At 48.6% G+C, this 17,288-nt stretch overlaps 1 protein-coding gene and 1 pseudogene across 8 annotated transcripts in view; one reads left to right on the top strand and one right to left on the bottom strand.

Annotated features, from left to right (window-relative positions):
• The window catches only part of ARHGEF7 (Rho guanine nucleotide exchange factor 7), a 129,122-nt gene that overhangs the window by 28,159 nt on the left and 83,675 nt on the right, over positions 1-17,288 (bottom strand). For all 8 annotated transcript variants that reach the window (XM_059903255.1, XM_059903249.1, XM_059903251.1 and 5 more), the window contains 3 exons: positions 13,270-13,364; positions 12,949-13,044; positions 7,229-7,351 (listed from right to left, as the gene is read on the bottom strand). In XM_059903255.1, the coding sequence (XP_059759238.1) occupies positions 7,229-7,351; positions 12,949-13,016 (191 nt within the window). In that variant the 5' untranslated portion in view covers positions 13,017-13,044; positions 13,270-13,364. The remainder of the gene's footprint in view (positions 1-7,228; positions 7,352-12,948; positions 13,045-13,269; positions 13,365-17,288) is intronic.
• On the top strand, positions 4,074-4,708 carry LOC132352226 (peptidyl-prolyl cis-trans isomerase A-like; annotated as a pseudogene).

Genomic DNA, 17,288 nt, shown 5'->3' with positions numbered 1-17,288 from the left:
GTGAAGAAAGTTTTCCGCATTTGTAGGTGAGGCCACCGAGTATACACTCAGAAACTAAATTAGCTTTAAAAGCATGTCTTTAATATCGTCCTCCTCCTCTGTCACCCTCACCCTCACCACTTTCCACCTAACGCTCCAGTGGCAACGCCCTCCTGAGCTGCCCCACATCGCGCCCTGTGCCGCCCTGGGGGCTCCGGCTCAGGAAGACCCCAGGAAGGCCAGGGGCGCAGCTGTGGGTCAAGCTCTGGCACCCACACATTTGTGGCTCACGTCTGTGACTGAAACTCTGCGCTTCTGTCTCTGCACTGAGGGACAGATGACGTTTATAAAGGGTCCGTGGGAGGAAGCCAGTCTGTGCCCCTCACTGCTGCCGAGACATGTCCCTCCAGACACCGGGGACGGAGGACACCTGGACTGCAGGCTGTGAGAAGAGGCGGCACCCGGCCACTGGGAGGGCGGGACAACCTCGGGGTCCTGAAGAATCACCGAGCCCATCCCCCCCGGGTGCGGGTCAGCTGAACCCGCCTCGCGCCTCACCTCCACCCCCAGCTGTGCGTGGCCGCCTGCCCAAGCTTCCTAGGGCTGAAAACTGCTGAAACTGCTAGTTCAAAAGCGGTGAATACGAGTCTCCTATGGTACAACCTAGAGTGACTTTCTGTGGGAGGTGTGACAGCAGAGCTGGTGCTGGCACTGCCCACCTCTTACGCTCAACCCTGCACATCGATTCTGCTGACACATCCAAAGGGGAAGGTATCTGACTCGACTAAACCAACTCAGAAATAAAAGCTTTCAAATATCAGGCTGAAAACAAATTAATCAATCACTGGGAAATCAGCCTTATGTCTCTTAAGCAGTAAGACCTCTCTCGAAGACAGCTCCTGTCTACGCTGGGGCTCGTGACAACGTGAGTGGCCTGAAGTCGGAGCGCCGTCCTGGGCTGCGTAAGAACAGTGACAGCAGAGTTAACAGCACCTGCCCTCTACCTACCTACCTACCTATACATAGTTTTTTTCAAAAATCAACCTTTTAAAAAAATATACATACACATTTAGGAGCTATTATCAAAATCAAAGCAACTTATAAAATGGGAAAATTTTCACAAAGTCCTCGTTATAACAACTCAGCATATACAATACACATTTTTCCCATTTCCATCAGAAGGAAGGCTTCATAATGACTTCCTTCCTGCGAGACAGCCTGCCACAGTGGTGCAATTTAAAATATTTAGCACGGAAGCGGCCCAACTACTTCTAGGGCTCTATGTGCACACGCGCTTTCATAGGCAACACGACCCAACACCTCTGGGCACAGAACTCTGTGCTTCCGAAGAACGGCCTTCCCGGAAAACCACAGGGCTGGGCTTCCGAAGCCAGGCAGGCAGTGCTCCGGGACCCTGCTGTGGGTGAGCCTGGCGCTGGCACCGCCGTGCACGGTTCCACGCTCTGCCATCACCCTGCCTTCCCTCCTTGCAGGGCTCTTCCAAGCCCGACCCTCAGGGCTGCCTCCTGGCCCACCTCCCCAAGCTCGGGCAGAGGAGATGCACAGACAGGAGCGCGCGTCAGGGAGAGGGACAGAGGAGGGGCGACGGCACCGGACACGCACTGTGCATCATTCCTGCCCACGCCACCCCGGGCCTGAGACAGGGGTCATCGTGCACGTCTGCAGACGGGAGCCACTGCCAACAGCAGCCGAGCCCAGGCGGGACCCCCCTACCCACACTCGGCCGCTCCATGTCTTGCGCCCGCCACGCCCGCCCTAGCCCTCACACATTTTCACTCGGAAACGTTCGCCTCTTCAGATCAGCCCACCCATCCCTAACGTGTGAGCAGAGAGAAGTGATGGCTTTATGGAGGAGAAATTTATATTTTACCAGCATTTCTCTGAGTGTTGAACAAACGATCAAGCACAGTCCCATAAAAATGAAGCTTAATGGTACCAACAGTACATTTCGACTCCTTTAAATATAATCCAATTGGGGCCTTTTCTACCACAAGAAAAATCGTCAAAAAGTCTCTTCAGTTACAGTGGAGGATTACTGGACTGAATGTCAATACTATGACATAGTATGAGTGTGTTTCATGTTTGGTAATTGCAATCATTGTTGCTTTTGTTGTGGTCATCCATGTACAATGCTTGGTGTCAGTCGATTTATCTCTTGTAAAAATAAAATACAGTGTGTGTGTGTGTGAAAAAAAAAAAAAAGTCTCTTCAGGCCATTTTTGATATTTCAGTATTATACGTGCAGTTTCATAACCATAGTTATGGCAGACAATAATGAATAAAACTAAGCAAATTATCCTCATCACCCACCCAGCCCCCAAAATTCCCTACAACTAAAAATTTATGTGGAATTTTTGCAAAAGCAAAAGTAACTTCTTTTAATATTCACATGACAGGCTTGCAATGCCAGACACGTGCACAGTTAAGGAAACAGAACTTTTTATAAATCTTTATAGATCAATGTAATATTTTCTTAGTTTTAAAAAAAAATTTAGTACTACAATAAAACAAGACAAAACGGCTGGTCACAGCTTTTCTGACAAAACAAAGGCTCTTTCAGCTTAATTTCTACTGATGCCGGCGATCGTTACACAGCGCACCTCCTCCGTATTTACTGAAATGACACCATGGGCTGCAAGACGGCAACCAGGAGAACACACTGAGAGCCATCAAGTAGCCCAGCAAAAAGCCACAATTAAAGTGCTGGAAAAAACGCAACCCGTAATTCACTCAGAACAGGCAGCCATGAGCCTATGAGGCTACTATCATATGATAAAGCAAAAGGTACACATCAGTTATAATTCAACAGAACTGGTGTTTCTTTTTTTTGCCATCCAAGGGCAGCTGAACTATTTTTTTTTTTAAACATCTTTATTGGAGTATAACTGCTTTACAATGGTGTGCGAGTTTCTGCTGTGTAACTAAGTGAATCAGCTATACATATACATATATTCCCATATCCCTTCCCTCTTGCGTCTCCCTCCCACCCTCCCTATCCCACCCCTCTAGGTGGTCACAAAGCACCGAGCTGATCTCCCTGTGCTATGCGCCTGCTTCCCACTAGCTATCTATTTTACATTTGGTAGTGTACGTACGTCCATGCCACCTCTCACTTGGTCCCAGCTTACCCTTCCCCCTCCCCGTGTCCTCAAGTCCATTCTCTACGTCTGCGTCTTTATTCCTGCCCTGCCAACTAGGTTCATCAGTATCGCTTTTTCAGATTCCATATATATGCATTAGCATAAGGTATTTTTCTCCTTCTGACTTACTTCACTCTGTAGGACAGACTCTAGGTCCATCCACCTCATTACAAATAACTCAATTTCATTTCTTTTTATGGCTGAGTAATATTCCATTGTACATATGTGCCACATCTTCTTTATCCATTCATCTGTCAATGGACACTCAGGTTGCTTCCATGTCCTGGCTATTGTAAATAGTGCTGCAGTGAACATTGTGGTACATGACCCTTTTGAACTATGGTTTTCTCAGGGTATGTGTCCAGTAGTGGGATTGCTGGGTCATATGGTAATTCTATTTTTAGTTTTTTAAGGAACCTCCATACTGTTCTCCATAGTGGCTCTTATCAATTTACATTCCCACCAACAGTGCAAGAGGGTTCCCTTTTCTCCACACCCTCTCCAGCATTTATGGTTTCTAGATTTTTTGATGATGGCCATTCTGACCGGTGTGAGGTGATACCTCATTGCAGTTTTGATTTGCATTTCTCTAATAATTAGTGATGCTGAGCATCTTTTCATGTGCCTCTTGGCCATCTGTATGTCTTCTTTGGTGAAATGTCTCTTTAGGTCTTCTGCCCATTTTTCAATTGGATTGTTTGTTTTTTTGATATTGAGCTCCATGAGCTGTTTGTATATTTTGGAGATTAATCCTTTGTCCGTTGTTTCATTTGCAAATATTTCCTTCCATCCTGAGGGTTGTCTTTTCGTCTTGTTTATGGTTTCCTTTGCTGTGCAAAAGCTTTTAAGTTTCATTAGGTCCCATTTGTTTATTTTTGTTTTTATTTCCCTTACTCTAGGAGGTGGGTCAAAAAGGATCTTGCTGGCTTTGCAGAGACCACCACCCCGGAACCTCCCGCGCTGCCCAAACATAGTCAACCCTGCCGTGTTCTCTGACATCGCCGTCAACGGCGAGCCCTTGGGCCGCGTCTCCTTCGAGGTAAGGGACCTGGAAACCAAGAAGTGACTGCTCATCCAATCCATAAAGCTATGTTAACAGACTGGAGCTGTTTGCAGACAAAGTTCCAAAGACAGCAGAAAACTTTTGTGCTCTGAGCACTGGGGAGAAAGGCTTTGGTTACAAAGGTTCCTGCTTTCACAGAATAATTCCGGGATTTATGTGCCAGGATGGTGACTTCACACGCCATAATGACACTGGTGGCAAGTCCATCTATGGGGAGAAATTTGATGATGAGAATTTCCTCCTGAAGCATACGGGTCCTGGCACCTTGTCCATGGCAAATGCTGGCCCCAACACAAACGGTTCCCAGTTTTTCACCTGCACTGCCAAGACTGAGTGATTGGATGGCCAGCATGTGGCTTTGGCAAGGTGAAAGAGGGCATGAATACTGTGGGAGCCATGGAGCGCTTTGGGTCCAGGAATGGCAAGACCAGCAAGAAGAGCACCATTGCTGACTGTGGACAAATCTAATAATAAATCTGACCTGTGTTTTATCTTAAAAAAAAAAAAAAAAAAAAAAAAAAGGATCTTGCTGTGATTTATGTCACAGAGTAGAACTGATGGTTCTGTATATACATTTTCAAGATTCATACTCAGAATTCAAACTAACACAATGTAAGGATCGTAAGACTGCAAATAAGACTTTAAAACTGCAAAACACTATGTTTAAATCAATGCTGAAAAAGTATATCGACATATATACACTAACATGTATAAAATAGATAATAAGAACCTGCTGTATAAAAAAAAATTAAATTAAATTAAAAAAGAAAAAAGTATATTTAAGCAAAAAAAGATTAACCTATCCCTAAGTGTGGCGGCTTTAAGACAAACATGGGGAAACGGGAAAGAGGCTACAAGCTAGGGTCCCAGAATGGAACGTGAAGGCCGACAGAGGCCACCAGCCCCCCGTGAGCCTCCTCTCAATCCCCCGACTTATGCCTCAGAAGCGGGCTCTGAGCTGCGGGCGGAGCGGGCGCCGTTGCTGCCCCGGGGCCTCAGGAGGGCACACAGGCCGCGCATCCTGCGGCCGCCACGCTCTCCCGCCGTCTCCGGGCTCAGTCCCCGAGCCTGACCTCAGTCCCCCCGCCTCCCGCTCCGGGACTCGCCACGTGGAGGAGGGCAGAGGTCGCCACTCAGAACCGCATCTGTATTCTCTCCCTGCTATTCTGGGAAAAAGCTCCACTGAGGTTTCAGCTACGACACAAGCAGTCGTTAAAGTAATAGTACAGAAGAGAGGGAAACAGCACACGCTTGCGAGCATTCCTCTTGAACGTCTAAACATTTTAGGAAACTTCAACAGTCTGAACGGCTTTAAATGTCGCCTTCGGCACAGAGCCTCACGTCCACCCTCTTTTCAGACTTTCAACCCATCCCTAGGGGATCAACCCCTGACCAAAAAGGGGGAAGGAGCGAGCAAAATTAAAAAGGTGTGCAATTTTACCCTAACATTCTATTTGCAGTTTATCTCCCCCGTGGCTGTGTCAGTAATTCCTGAGGAATTTTCAGAGACACAAATGTAATCTCCGCATTTCACCGGTGTGGAAATTCCATTTAACTTGTCATTCCCAGGAGTGGACGCCGGAGCATGTAACTGCATCCATGCTTCACGGTTTAACTAGGAAGGCACATGCTAACACTGCCCACACTCCCAGAAGCGTGAGGAAGAAGAAGACCCGACGGGTTTTTCATCTCTGTGGTCACCGTGTATCCTAATCTCTCTTCTTTCCATCACCGTGTCAAAGACTGCTTGCTTCGCTGCAGGACTGGAAATGCTTTACTACAAATGGAGGTTCAGTATCTAAGCGCACGGAGAAGCAGTAAACACCCAGAGTCTAGATAAGATAATAAAGCAATTCGCACTTATTGAGGCTTCATCGGGAGAAGCAGTAAACACCCAGAGTCTAGATAAGATAATAAAGCAATTCGCACTTATTGAGGCTTCATCGTGCTCACTCAGTCCTGACAGTCTACATGTTCTGCTTCACGCCTACTGTACCCTATGGCCAGCGCTCTCAGAGAAGAGGGGGACCTCCTGGGACCCATCTGCTTCAGAGAGGCAGTCAGGGCTCAAAACAGGTCTGACGGACGCAGAGGCCCTGCCACCAGGCCCACACAACACAGGCACCCTCACAGGGGTGCTACGCTGGAACCTGAGCTCAATCTCAGCGATGCCTGCTTCCCAGCACAGTTTCTAAGCTTTAAACCGAAACACTTAGTAAGTTGACACTAAATATTTAAATCACAAGCGCAGTGGCGTTTACCCTGATGCGACTAACACAATTTCTTCATTTATGGTTTAAACAATGATTGAACTGCTATTTATGGCTGAACTGCTGTTTCCAGAAGCAACCATAAATACTTTCTAGAACACTTATTAATACAAACGTGTGCCCTTCTGGGAGCAGAAACAGAGCCTCATCGCCCACTCCATCTGCAGGCCGAGCCCGTGGTCCTCGCCGCTGCCCAGGGCGCCCGGCCCTCCTCCAGGACACAGGCATGGCCTTGTCTTACCAAACAAGCAGGAAATCAATCTGTCCGTTGTTTCACTTGTTTCACCGCTGCTTCGGGGTGAAAAGCTAAAGCTAATGGTCTCCAACTTAATGTTTTCCTAAGAAATCCAGGCCTCACTGTAAATGGACATTTAGTCCTACAGCAAATGTACTTCTGTCTCACGTGGTCTGGTGTTTACGCGCTGAGAAACGAGATTCCAGCAGCCCGGACTCAGCCTGCAGCCACATTCCAGAACACTTACCAGCTCCCTCAACCCACTGTCCAAAGGGTCCGAGCTGAAGGGGAGACTTCAAAACACATCCTTTTCTATCATAAAAGCACTAAGCAGGATTTCAAAGACTTCCCACCAGTACTTCTCAGGCACTAATTTCGAGGGTAATTAAAATTATCATCTTTGAATAAATGTGTGAATGTTCACACTACATTGCACGTAATATCTGACAGAAACAAGCTGCTCCAGGGGGGACCCCATGACGCCCCTCCCTGCTCGGGGAGGCAAATCCCGGAGACGCACCTGTGCTCCGTGAGGACGCTCACTGCAGACGGGTGGTTGGCACAATACGCAAGGTACAAGGTCTTCATCTGCGGCATCAGGTTTAAAAAGCAGCCTCCGACTCTCTGCTGAGCTTCGGGCATCCTGGAGAGGAGAGGCACAAGGGAACCATCCTGAGTGCCACAGACAGTAGTGAACGTGGGAACCATGCGGGAGGAGGGCCTGTGCACCACCCCACAGAAACGACACACACAAGTCCCAGACTGTATGTGCTCCGACCACGAGCCAGCGGGGGTAGGGACCTGCCTCGGAAGCCGCTCTGCCATAAAGCAGCCAACCAAGCCCGTCCTTTTCTCCAGCATCCAGACGCCAGGACCTGTGCGCAAGTCCAGGATTCCTTGGGCAGTGAGAAAAATAATGTCATGAAGCCTTAAATTGTGTGTAAAATAAGGAGAAATATAACATGTGGTTACTTGGTCGGTAAGGTTTTCTACTGAAGGAGCATCAAGACAGGCAGATGAGAAAAACAACAGCCCTCTTTCCCTTTGGGCAAAGGCTGGAGAGAATCGGCGGTAGGCAGAGAGACAAGCACGCCAACGAAACCTACAGGCAATCGTCATCATCATCATCATCATCATCATCATCATCATCATCACCATCACCATCACCATCACCATCATCACCATCATCACTGACGTGGGGAAAAGACTCGTCCAGAGCAGGAGAGGCGCCTTAATCCTGGGGGAGGACGGGCCAGCTGTCAACAGCACTTCCATAACGCAGCGGCCTAACCCTGACCGGGCGTGTGCTTCTTAGTGCGAGTTTCACTGCTCAGTTCATTGATTCAGCTCTGAAGCCAAAGTAAGCTAGCATCTGCACTTTCAGCAGACTCTTCTCCAGTGTGAACTTAGCCCTAAGTGGGTTTCTAATAGCCTTCAGGGATTAGTCACAGTTCCGTGTATCTGCAGGAGAAACAGTCACTGACTCAACAAATTAACTTCAACCATTCATTCAGGCACCGCGAACAGATTAAAAACAGAGAAAGAAATGATCTCTACCTTAAAAGTGACTGCAGTCTTTTAGGGGAATACAAAACAAGTTCAAAAATAAACTGACTATAAGACAGAGATGATGTCTCAATTTTCTGAGACACAAACCGCAGCACCCCTCAGAGGAGGACAGCACACACCTCCAGGAGAGGGACAAAGGCCAGCATCCTTTCCAAGTCACCAAGGACCAGGCATCACACACAGCCAAGAATGCCTTCCTCAAAGACACACTGAGACGACCTGCTTGCTACCAGGATCCAGACACCTAAGACACATCTATTGAGACTATTACACACTGACATTTGAGCAGGTGATGGCCATACGCAGACACAGGGAAACAGGAGGAGGCTGGCTTCTACAACGAGAAATCCAGCAGGGAACCCCGACTGCCCAGCTGAGGGGACTGAAAGCAACGGCAATGATGGGATGTCACAGTTTGGCCAATAAAAACAGAACACTGCCGGAGACAGGGCACAGGGAGACTAGAGATGCACTATCTAAACGATGAAGTTACTGCGACCGCATACACACTGCTCGGTGCCGGGCTATACGCTGTCATGACGTCATTTCCCACCTGGTCCAACACCACAGCCGCGAGGCACTCAAAGGAGAATGTAGTTAAAATCTAGGTCTAGGGATTTTCATTTCTTACATGTCCATGAATTATATACGGACAATGACTTCACTATACAAGGTTTTCTTTCTCTTTTTCTTTTCTTTCCTTCCTTCCTTCCTTTTTCTTTCTTTCTTTTGACCTGTTGCGCCTTGGCCCTAGAGTTTTATGACCTCTCTCAGCCCAGTTCTGCAGGAATTCACTACACTTGCCCCCCATCAGTTTATAAAACCCTCATAATCCATCAACTTGCCAGAAGGCACCAGCAGACGGAGCTCAGAAAGGTTACATGAGCGGTCCTAACACGGAGCCCAGGTCTTGTGCCAACACGCCTCACACGTAACACCGTCGAGAGCACTGAAATAACGGGGCATGCAAAACTCACAAAGATCATCAACACGGAATATGACTTAAGAACTGAAACAGAGGATTTTCATTGTGGTTCTCTCCTGTGCTTCTAGAGGTGGCTTTTAGAGCACGACAACGTGCAGGCAGGGCCCCCACTGGGGTGTGGAGGCCACAGGGCTACCTGTCAGCCACGTCTACCTGCAGCCTCCTGGTGGCCCAACGCCCAGCTCTGACAGTGGGCACAGGGTCAGCAGTGGTCTGGTAAGTATGGTTTTATCACTGATCTGATGACAGGAGGGATGTTACTAATGGCCTGATAACAGGCGGTTGTTACCAATCAGTGGTCTGATAAGGGGGGGTGTTATCAACCGAGGATCTGATAACAGGTGAGGTGTTATCAATGGTCTGATAATAGCAGGCGGGTGACACAAACAGTCCAGCCAATAGTCTCTGTAGCAAGAGGGGATAGCCAAGGGCCTTTCTCCTTCCCTAGACTGAAAAGGAATGAATCCCAGGAAAAACCTGAGAAATCAGAACTGCTACACCATTTTCCCCCAGATCACATTTATTCCTGCTGGTAACGCTAGTTGGACAGAGAGGGGGTTCACAGTCCGGTAACCACCGATTTCCAAGGGGAGACGAAGATCAGCACGAGGGCACAGCTACCCGCTAGGTGAACCTCAGCATGCAGTTCGGCAGACAGCATCGAGAGAGATGTCTACACGAGTGCCACAGTGCCCACTCATAGGAGCCTCAGGGGCCACCGGCAGCCCCCGGCAAGTCCTCTCCTGCTGAACCCCAAACCCTAAACGTGGACGACCCTCTTAAGGGTGCCAGAGCCCCGGGAAGGGGCAGCATCTGAGGCTCTGGCGGGAGGAGTCCCTTCCCACCGGCCAGCAGCTCTCTCAGGCTCCCCCCCAGCCCCGGGCCATCTGCCCGTGTCCCCGCACACGCCACTGGTCTGCCTCACTTTCTAAATTCCCTAGACTCTTAAGGTTCTAGTGCTGGACATGTGCTTTGAAATCACGTTTCTATGGAATCTTGCAGTCTCAACAAGTACGGAAATTACGGCAAGAGCTACTCAGGGGCCTCCCAGGTGACAGCATGGCGGGCCAGGGCCAGAAGGTCAGTCTCCGACGCTGAGTCCACCGTGGAGACTCCGCCACTGAGGTGAGAGGTGATTCCCATGACCGGAATCACCTGGGTCAGCGTGCCATCAACCCCAAATCACCTCCAAATAAGCTCAAGTCCTACGCTCTGCTCTTTAATAAGGACGGCCCAGGCAAAACCCGAAGTGTGCTCTGCGTCTAAGCCACTCTGTTCTACAAAGTCGAATATTATCTCTGTATCACCCATGCTTGCTATTATTTGGATGGTTCAAAAAAACAACTTTCAAACAAAATGAACTACATCCTCTAGTTCAAATTTGTTATTTTGATAATAATCTAAAACAAATACTATTTTAGTGTGAAAATGTTACAGTAATGGTCCGTTATAAAAATGAATTTATTTATACCTCAAGATATGCTTTATAATTAACTTTTAAACAAAATCAATACACAATGTGTATTTAACCAATAGCAATTACAGTAAATGCTTATTTATTAAATATTTTCTTTGATAAGCTGAAGCCCTACAATATATAAGAGAACTGATGGGAACTCAGTCTACAATACACTAAAAAGTAGTCCGCAAGTAAACAAAGCGCAAATGTGCAAGTAAACGAACGCGGGGAGAGGGGCAGGCTGTGACCAGGACTGACCGTGTCCACTGGGCTGACGGAGCCAGCGGGATTTCAGTTAGAGGGGCAGCAGGAGGAAGCGGATCCAAACGGAGGGGACAGCAGGGAGGGCCGGGCGGGGAGTCACCTCTCAGCACCCCTGCTCCCCGCCCCGGGGGTGGTGGGCAGTGACAGAGGCCTGCTTTCTGAGCTGCGGCACAAGGCGGGGAAGGAGCGGGAGAGACGGGCGGGAGCCCATCGGGGAGGGACCCTGTCAGACTGCCACCACTCAGAAACTCATCTCCTAACTTAGCTCTCCCCGCACGAGGCGGCCTGCACAAGCACCTCGAAGGCCAGTCCGTAAAACACAGCTGTGAAGCGACACGTGAGTAACCGGGCGCCACCCAAAGCTCCTGAGCAGAGCTCGGACCAGAGGCTGGGGGAGAAGTGGACACGCAGCGGGCCACCTGGAGGTCGAGGCCTGGTCAGGAGTCCGTGCGGGACGCAGGGAGGATGAGGCCGGCCTGAGCCAGGGCAGTGTCAGCACAAGGGCAGGGCAGACGCTACCACAAGAAAGAGAACTCCTTTCAGGCAAGAAGAACGCTTGGAAAGAGGATACCAGCTACAAGAGCTCTGGGCGTGGGGTGATCCGTGAGGGAGGGAGAACAGGAGAACCAGCAAACGCATGAACGAACGAATGCATGAGCACACAAGTAAGTGATGAGACAGGCTGGACCACCACCCCCTGACAAGGGCGGCTGGCACAAGCTGCGGGGACCTCGGGGAACACGCTTGATCCTAGAAAACCCAACCGTCGCGACATTCCGTCTAAAGTAACTTTTACAAAAGAGAAGTCAATTTTACGAACAGGAAGGGTTTCTAGCTACTCGATGGAAGTCACCCTACAAGGTGCCCGAGGGCAGGGCGGCCCAGCCCTGCCCTGAGGCTCCCCTCCTGCCTCACGGGCTGAAGCCGCAGCCCACTCCCCCCTCGGGGCGCTCTCCCCCTCTAGAACCCTAACCCCACATTTGGGCTTGGCTCCCATTCCTGGCACAGAGCTCCTAAAACCCCTGTCATTTCCTGAGTGACAGGAGCGCCTTCTGTTACCCATACCGCGCCCCTTTAACCACACCGGGGCTTGGGCTGATCCCCCAGACGGCTTCAGGATGGGGGGGGGGCCTGCCGGGGGAACCCACCACGTGATTGGAGCGTGGGGACTTCAGCCCACCCCAGACCTCCACGGAGGGGAGAGGGGCCTGAGACTGGGAGGATCGCCAGCGGCCGACGATGTATTTAATCAATCTCGGCTCTGTAACGAGACCGCCGTAAAAACCCCCAAATGCCGGGGCGCCGGGGCTCCGGGGCTTCCGGGCTGCTGGACACATGAAGGTGCTGGAAGGGTGGCCCCCAGGGAGGGCATGGGAGCAATGTGGCCGCCCACACGGTGGCACGTAAGGCACGAAGCCGTGGGCACCCCAGGCCCTGCTACACGCCGTGCTCTCTCCCTCTTCACGGGTTCTACACCCCTGCTTCCCCGACCCCGCTGGCCCCAAGCCAAAGAATCACCACTCAGGGAAGCCTTTCTTCTTTTTCTAAATAGTCAGTAGATCCCTCCTATGAAAATAGTCTAAAACACAGCTTTTACTATAAAAGTTGATACACCCCAAAGATTCAAAATAACCTAGTTTCCAGGGACTTCCCTGGCGCAGTCAGTGGTTAAGACTTTGCCTGCCAATGCAGGGGGTGAAGGTTCGATCCCTGGTCAGGGAACTAAGATCCCACATGCCTCGCAGCCAAAAAAAAAAAAAAAACCAAAACATAAAACAGAAGCAATATTGTAACGAATTCAATAAAGACATTAAAAATGGTCCACATCAAAAATAAATAAATAAATAAATAACCTAGTTTCCACCTTTAGAAATGTGAATTCTAAAATTATGCTAAACCTGATCCTTTAAGTACCATTTATATCAATCAATCTGAATTTTGCAATTTTTAGCATCTTACTTACTTGGTACATTCTTCTAAAGACTGTACAAGCATTTGCTGGAAAGAACATATTTCTTCTAGATTTCCCATTAAATATGAAGTGTTTGCTGAACTTAACCTAGAGCCGAGAAAACAACAGGAGAAATAAGTGAGCAGTTTTACTTACATTCCTCTCCTCTCCCAGCCCAGCACCCTATTAAAAGTCTAATAAACAAATTGCTCATGTCTATGGGAAACTGCTGCTAATTCTGTTCCAGTAGCTCAGCCTCTATTCTCTGAAAATACGAAGGAACGGCCAAGGTGACGACTCTTCCACACTTGACACAATTATCATCTAACTTACTTCTCAGTGGTCTGCAGTGGCCGTAGATAGGTTGAAAGCACAGTCTGAAGTTCTTTAGAATATTCATTTTCTGTTTCCAAAATATTCTGTAGCACCTACGATAAATGATAAATAAGTATTATTTGACATTAAGATGTATAAGCTTTGGCAAGTTCATCACCATTGTTCAATTCACACTGTTGCTTCTATGTAATACTAATTTGTTTGATATCATCAGTCACTCCCTGTGATTAACTACTAAATCCATGTAATGAACTGTTACCAAGGCTACACAACTGACTTCATCCCACTGCCAAGCACATTTGACACAGGTATACCTAGAATGAGGCCAGAATGAATTCATCATCAGATAAGTAACGCCAAGTCCGTTTAGAAAAAAAGAAGGAAGCACTGATCATCGCAACAGCGTGGACGCGTGGATGAATCTCTACAACACTGTGTTGCGTGAAAGAAGCCGTTCACAACAAGGACATTCCGCACAGTCCATCTACAGCAAGTCCAGGAACAGGCAAAACTAACCTACGATGGCAGAAGTCAAAAGGCGGGGGTGGGAGGGAGTGACAAAGGGGAAAGGGGCGTGAGATAAATTTCTGGAGTAATGGACAAGTTCTACGTCATGGTTTGGGTAGCTGTTACACAGATACATATACCTATCAAAGCTCACTGACCTGTACCCTTAAAATCTATGCATTCTGACATACAGAAAGTATATCAACTAAAAAAAACATGAAGTTTACCCTTTAGATGGCGTCTAGTAAACCTCAGTCCGTTTCTGGGAACCTCAGACCTTCATTAGAGAAGATGATCGTCTCAGATCATCCTATACACATTAAAAATTAAAGGTCTACCAGTGTAAAGCAACCTTTATATAGCCACCATTGTATTTAAAGATAGGAGGATAATTAGAAATCAACCTTGACATTAAAATGTTTCCTGATACCCTATAGCAAATATAGCCAAAATCAGTTAACAACTCTTAAAAACATAAACATAAGTGCAAAACAGCGGAACTAAAAACACGTGCCCCTTTCCATCAGCAATCGCCAAGAGCAAAGCTCCTCCCTGGGCAGGGCGGGACGGCTCCGGGTCTGCAGGTGGAGCCCGATGGAGCCCAGGTGTAAAGGTGGCCTTCTACTAACTCCCGATGCACGCTACACTCTGGGCACCGAGCAAGGTGTCCTACCCATAGTATCTCCAATCCTCGCAAAAACCTTCCTTTTACAGAGGAAAACAGGAAAGCAGAGAGAGGTTAAGTAACTTATCCAGAGCCAGAATGTGAGCCTTCAGCTGACCCTGCACTGCCCCGCGCTGCCTTCTCCAGCCACAGGCTAATGGCTCCAGTGGAAGCAAGTAAGATCCCTTCCTCAGCTATGGTTTCCATCCCACTCTGCTAGAGAGCCAGCATCTTCTTCAATCGGAAAATCGTACTATGTATATTTTCTGAGGATCTACTGCATGCGCTAAAATGTGCTGTCCGTCTTCCAAAACTGACACATCATCCTAAGTTAACCCTGCAAAAGAAATTATACAGAATAAAGATATCAAACACGCTCGGTTTTCTCCGATTTTTGATAATCAAAATGTATGTCTAAACGTTTAAGAAAAAAGTAATCATTAAGCTAGATTTCAACATTAATACAAGCAACACGGATTATTATTCTGCTCACTGCTGTTTTCTGCATTCTCGAGGAGAGTACAGTCATTCATGAGTAAATGCAACCCTGATTAGATAACTCACATACTACACTATGTAAGATGAAGAGAATCAGGCTCTTTCACTCTGACTCTCAGCTCTGGTTTCGCCCCTGAATGGACCTATTCACAGATGCCTGGTGGAGGGGGCGGGTGGAGGGGGAGGGGTTTCTCCAGGAGACCCTCCCTTTGTGGGGAAATGTGGGTGCTGATCTTACAGTTACAACGCCTCCCCTCAAAGAAATACTCGGTGGACCCAAGGGTCAAAAGACTGGAGAACAGAGAGCACAGAGTAGCCCTGCCACTGCACCACCAGAGCACACACTTGAATCCACATCTTACCCTGCAGAATGACGTGAAGCAAGCCAAGCATAATGAGTCCCTGAACTAAAAAAAAATTAAAATTTAAATCTGTCACAGGTGCGTAAGACAAAAAGCCCTTTTTTCATGTGAAAATGAACATTAAACTATGATTTCATGTCTCAATTACAACTGTTAGGAACTATTAGCAACACTGCTTAGGACATGCTCAGAAACCTCTACACCTATTTTCTAAAACAGAAAAGCAGTTCCTGTGCGATGGAAGAGGAAAATCCCTGCGTGGCAACATCAGGAGCATGCGCACAAGAAGAAGAAAACGACACTTCTTCAATCGCGGCATTAAGCAGAGCAAGCAGAGACAAAAGCTTCCCAGAGAATGTACCAGAAGCAATGCCAAAGAAAAGACTGCACCGATTATGACAGTTAAGTTGGTTAATGTCAACTACTAGTTGTAAACGTGATCTTCAAGTAAGTGCTCAAGTCAAGCTCTACAGTAATCCCACCCAAACCATCCAAGTTACACTTAGCTTTTCACAAACACACGACCAAGACTTGCTAAGTGAGTCATGCTGGCGCCGACCATCCACCCTGCCAGGAGGCCACATGTCCCTCCCCGGGGTCAGCGGCACGTCTGTGTGCTCCAGCCATCACCTGTCTCCCCTTTCTTGACTTCTGCGCACTCTGGCTGCTGCAGGACCCCATGAGACCTCACAGCCCGGCTGCCACAGCTCCATCACACAAAGGCTGGTCCAGAGAACGCGAGCAGCTTTCACAGGAAGAGCAGCCTTTGCTCGGCACCGTGAGGAACAGCCGGGCTGAGCCCAGCCGACACACGCTCTCCCCGAGGCGGGAGGCGTGGAGAGCCCAGTCGGGTCAAACAATGGTGCCACACAGGAGGACGACATTGGGCAAGCCACACAGACAAACCCTGAACTGTCAGCCGTTACAGCAAAGCAAAACAAAGGACCGACTCATTACCCTGCAGACCACAGAAACTCACTCCATTATTGCCAGGGAAGGAGTGTTGAGCACCGCTCATTTTACAAACGAGTCACAACTTCCAGTGCAAATTTTGGTAGCTGCCATATGTGCTATTTTATGTGTCATTGATACTCCTTTAAAAATAAATAACTGATTTACGTGTAAGAGAAAAAACAGTAACATTAAGTCATCTGATCCAGATACAATAAAAGATTATCATCACAAACTAAAACCCAATTTCAAAACCATGAGCCTGGTTCAGAAGCACAGTAGGAAACACTCAAGAATGGCACAGCTATTCTTACCCCTCTCCCACCCACCGAACTAGCCCCCTGAACCACAAGGAAAAATAACCATCGCACATTTCCTTTCAGCCTGGTCTACTTAAACTGTATTTTAGGGGTTAAAGTTTCAAAAAGTAAGAGAGGACTTGAAGCCGCTCCTAGCTACCCGCCCCGAGGGAAAGGAGAGGAAGGAAGGACAGGCAGGGCAGGAAGCTGTGCCTGCAGCCCTGCCCGCCCCCCAGAGCCAGAGGCACGAGGACAGGGCAGCGGCGAGCCCACTCCCCAGCCCCACTGGCAGCCGCTGACGTGACGCAGCGCGCTGATTTCTGCGTGTTCTTAGCACTTCACAACAACAACTCGCAGAGAGAGTCTGGGGGGCGGGGCACGCAAAATGTGTACGTTACTGTGCCTTTTAGAAGGAGTTACGTTACTTCAGGATTTCTAAACTTGGGAGTTCACGAGGTCTTGGGATGTATTTCCTCCGAATGCTGCAGGTTTACTACGCAAGAGCTCCAGCAGAAGCTGCAGGGCCGCTCTGGTCTGTGTCAGCCAGGGGCTGGCCCTGGGAGCCAGCAGACCCGGGCGCGAGCCCCAGCTCTGCCAGGTCTTCACCAAAGGGCTCTTACTGGTTTGTGACAGGTACTCAGAGTCCACTCCCTGACCTCAGGTAGGAGGCACCTTACAAAGCACCTCGTACAGCCTTCCAACCCAAACCCGCGCAAGTCCTACTGGGAGCCCCTT

Source organism: Balaenoptera ricei, chromosome 18, assembly GCF_028023285.1.
Source record: "Balaenoptera ricei isolate mBalRic1 chromosome 18, mBalRic1.hap2, whole genome shotgun sequence".
Classification (NCBI taxonomy): Eukaryota; Metazoa; Chordata; class Mammalia; order Artiodactyla; family Balaenopteridae; genus Balaenoptera; species Balaenoptera ricei.
The sequence above is the reverse complement of the archived record's forward strand: the minus strand, read 5'-3'. Positions and strand labels throughout refer to the sequence as shown.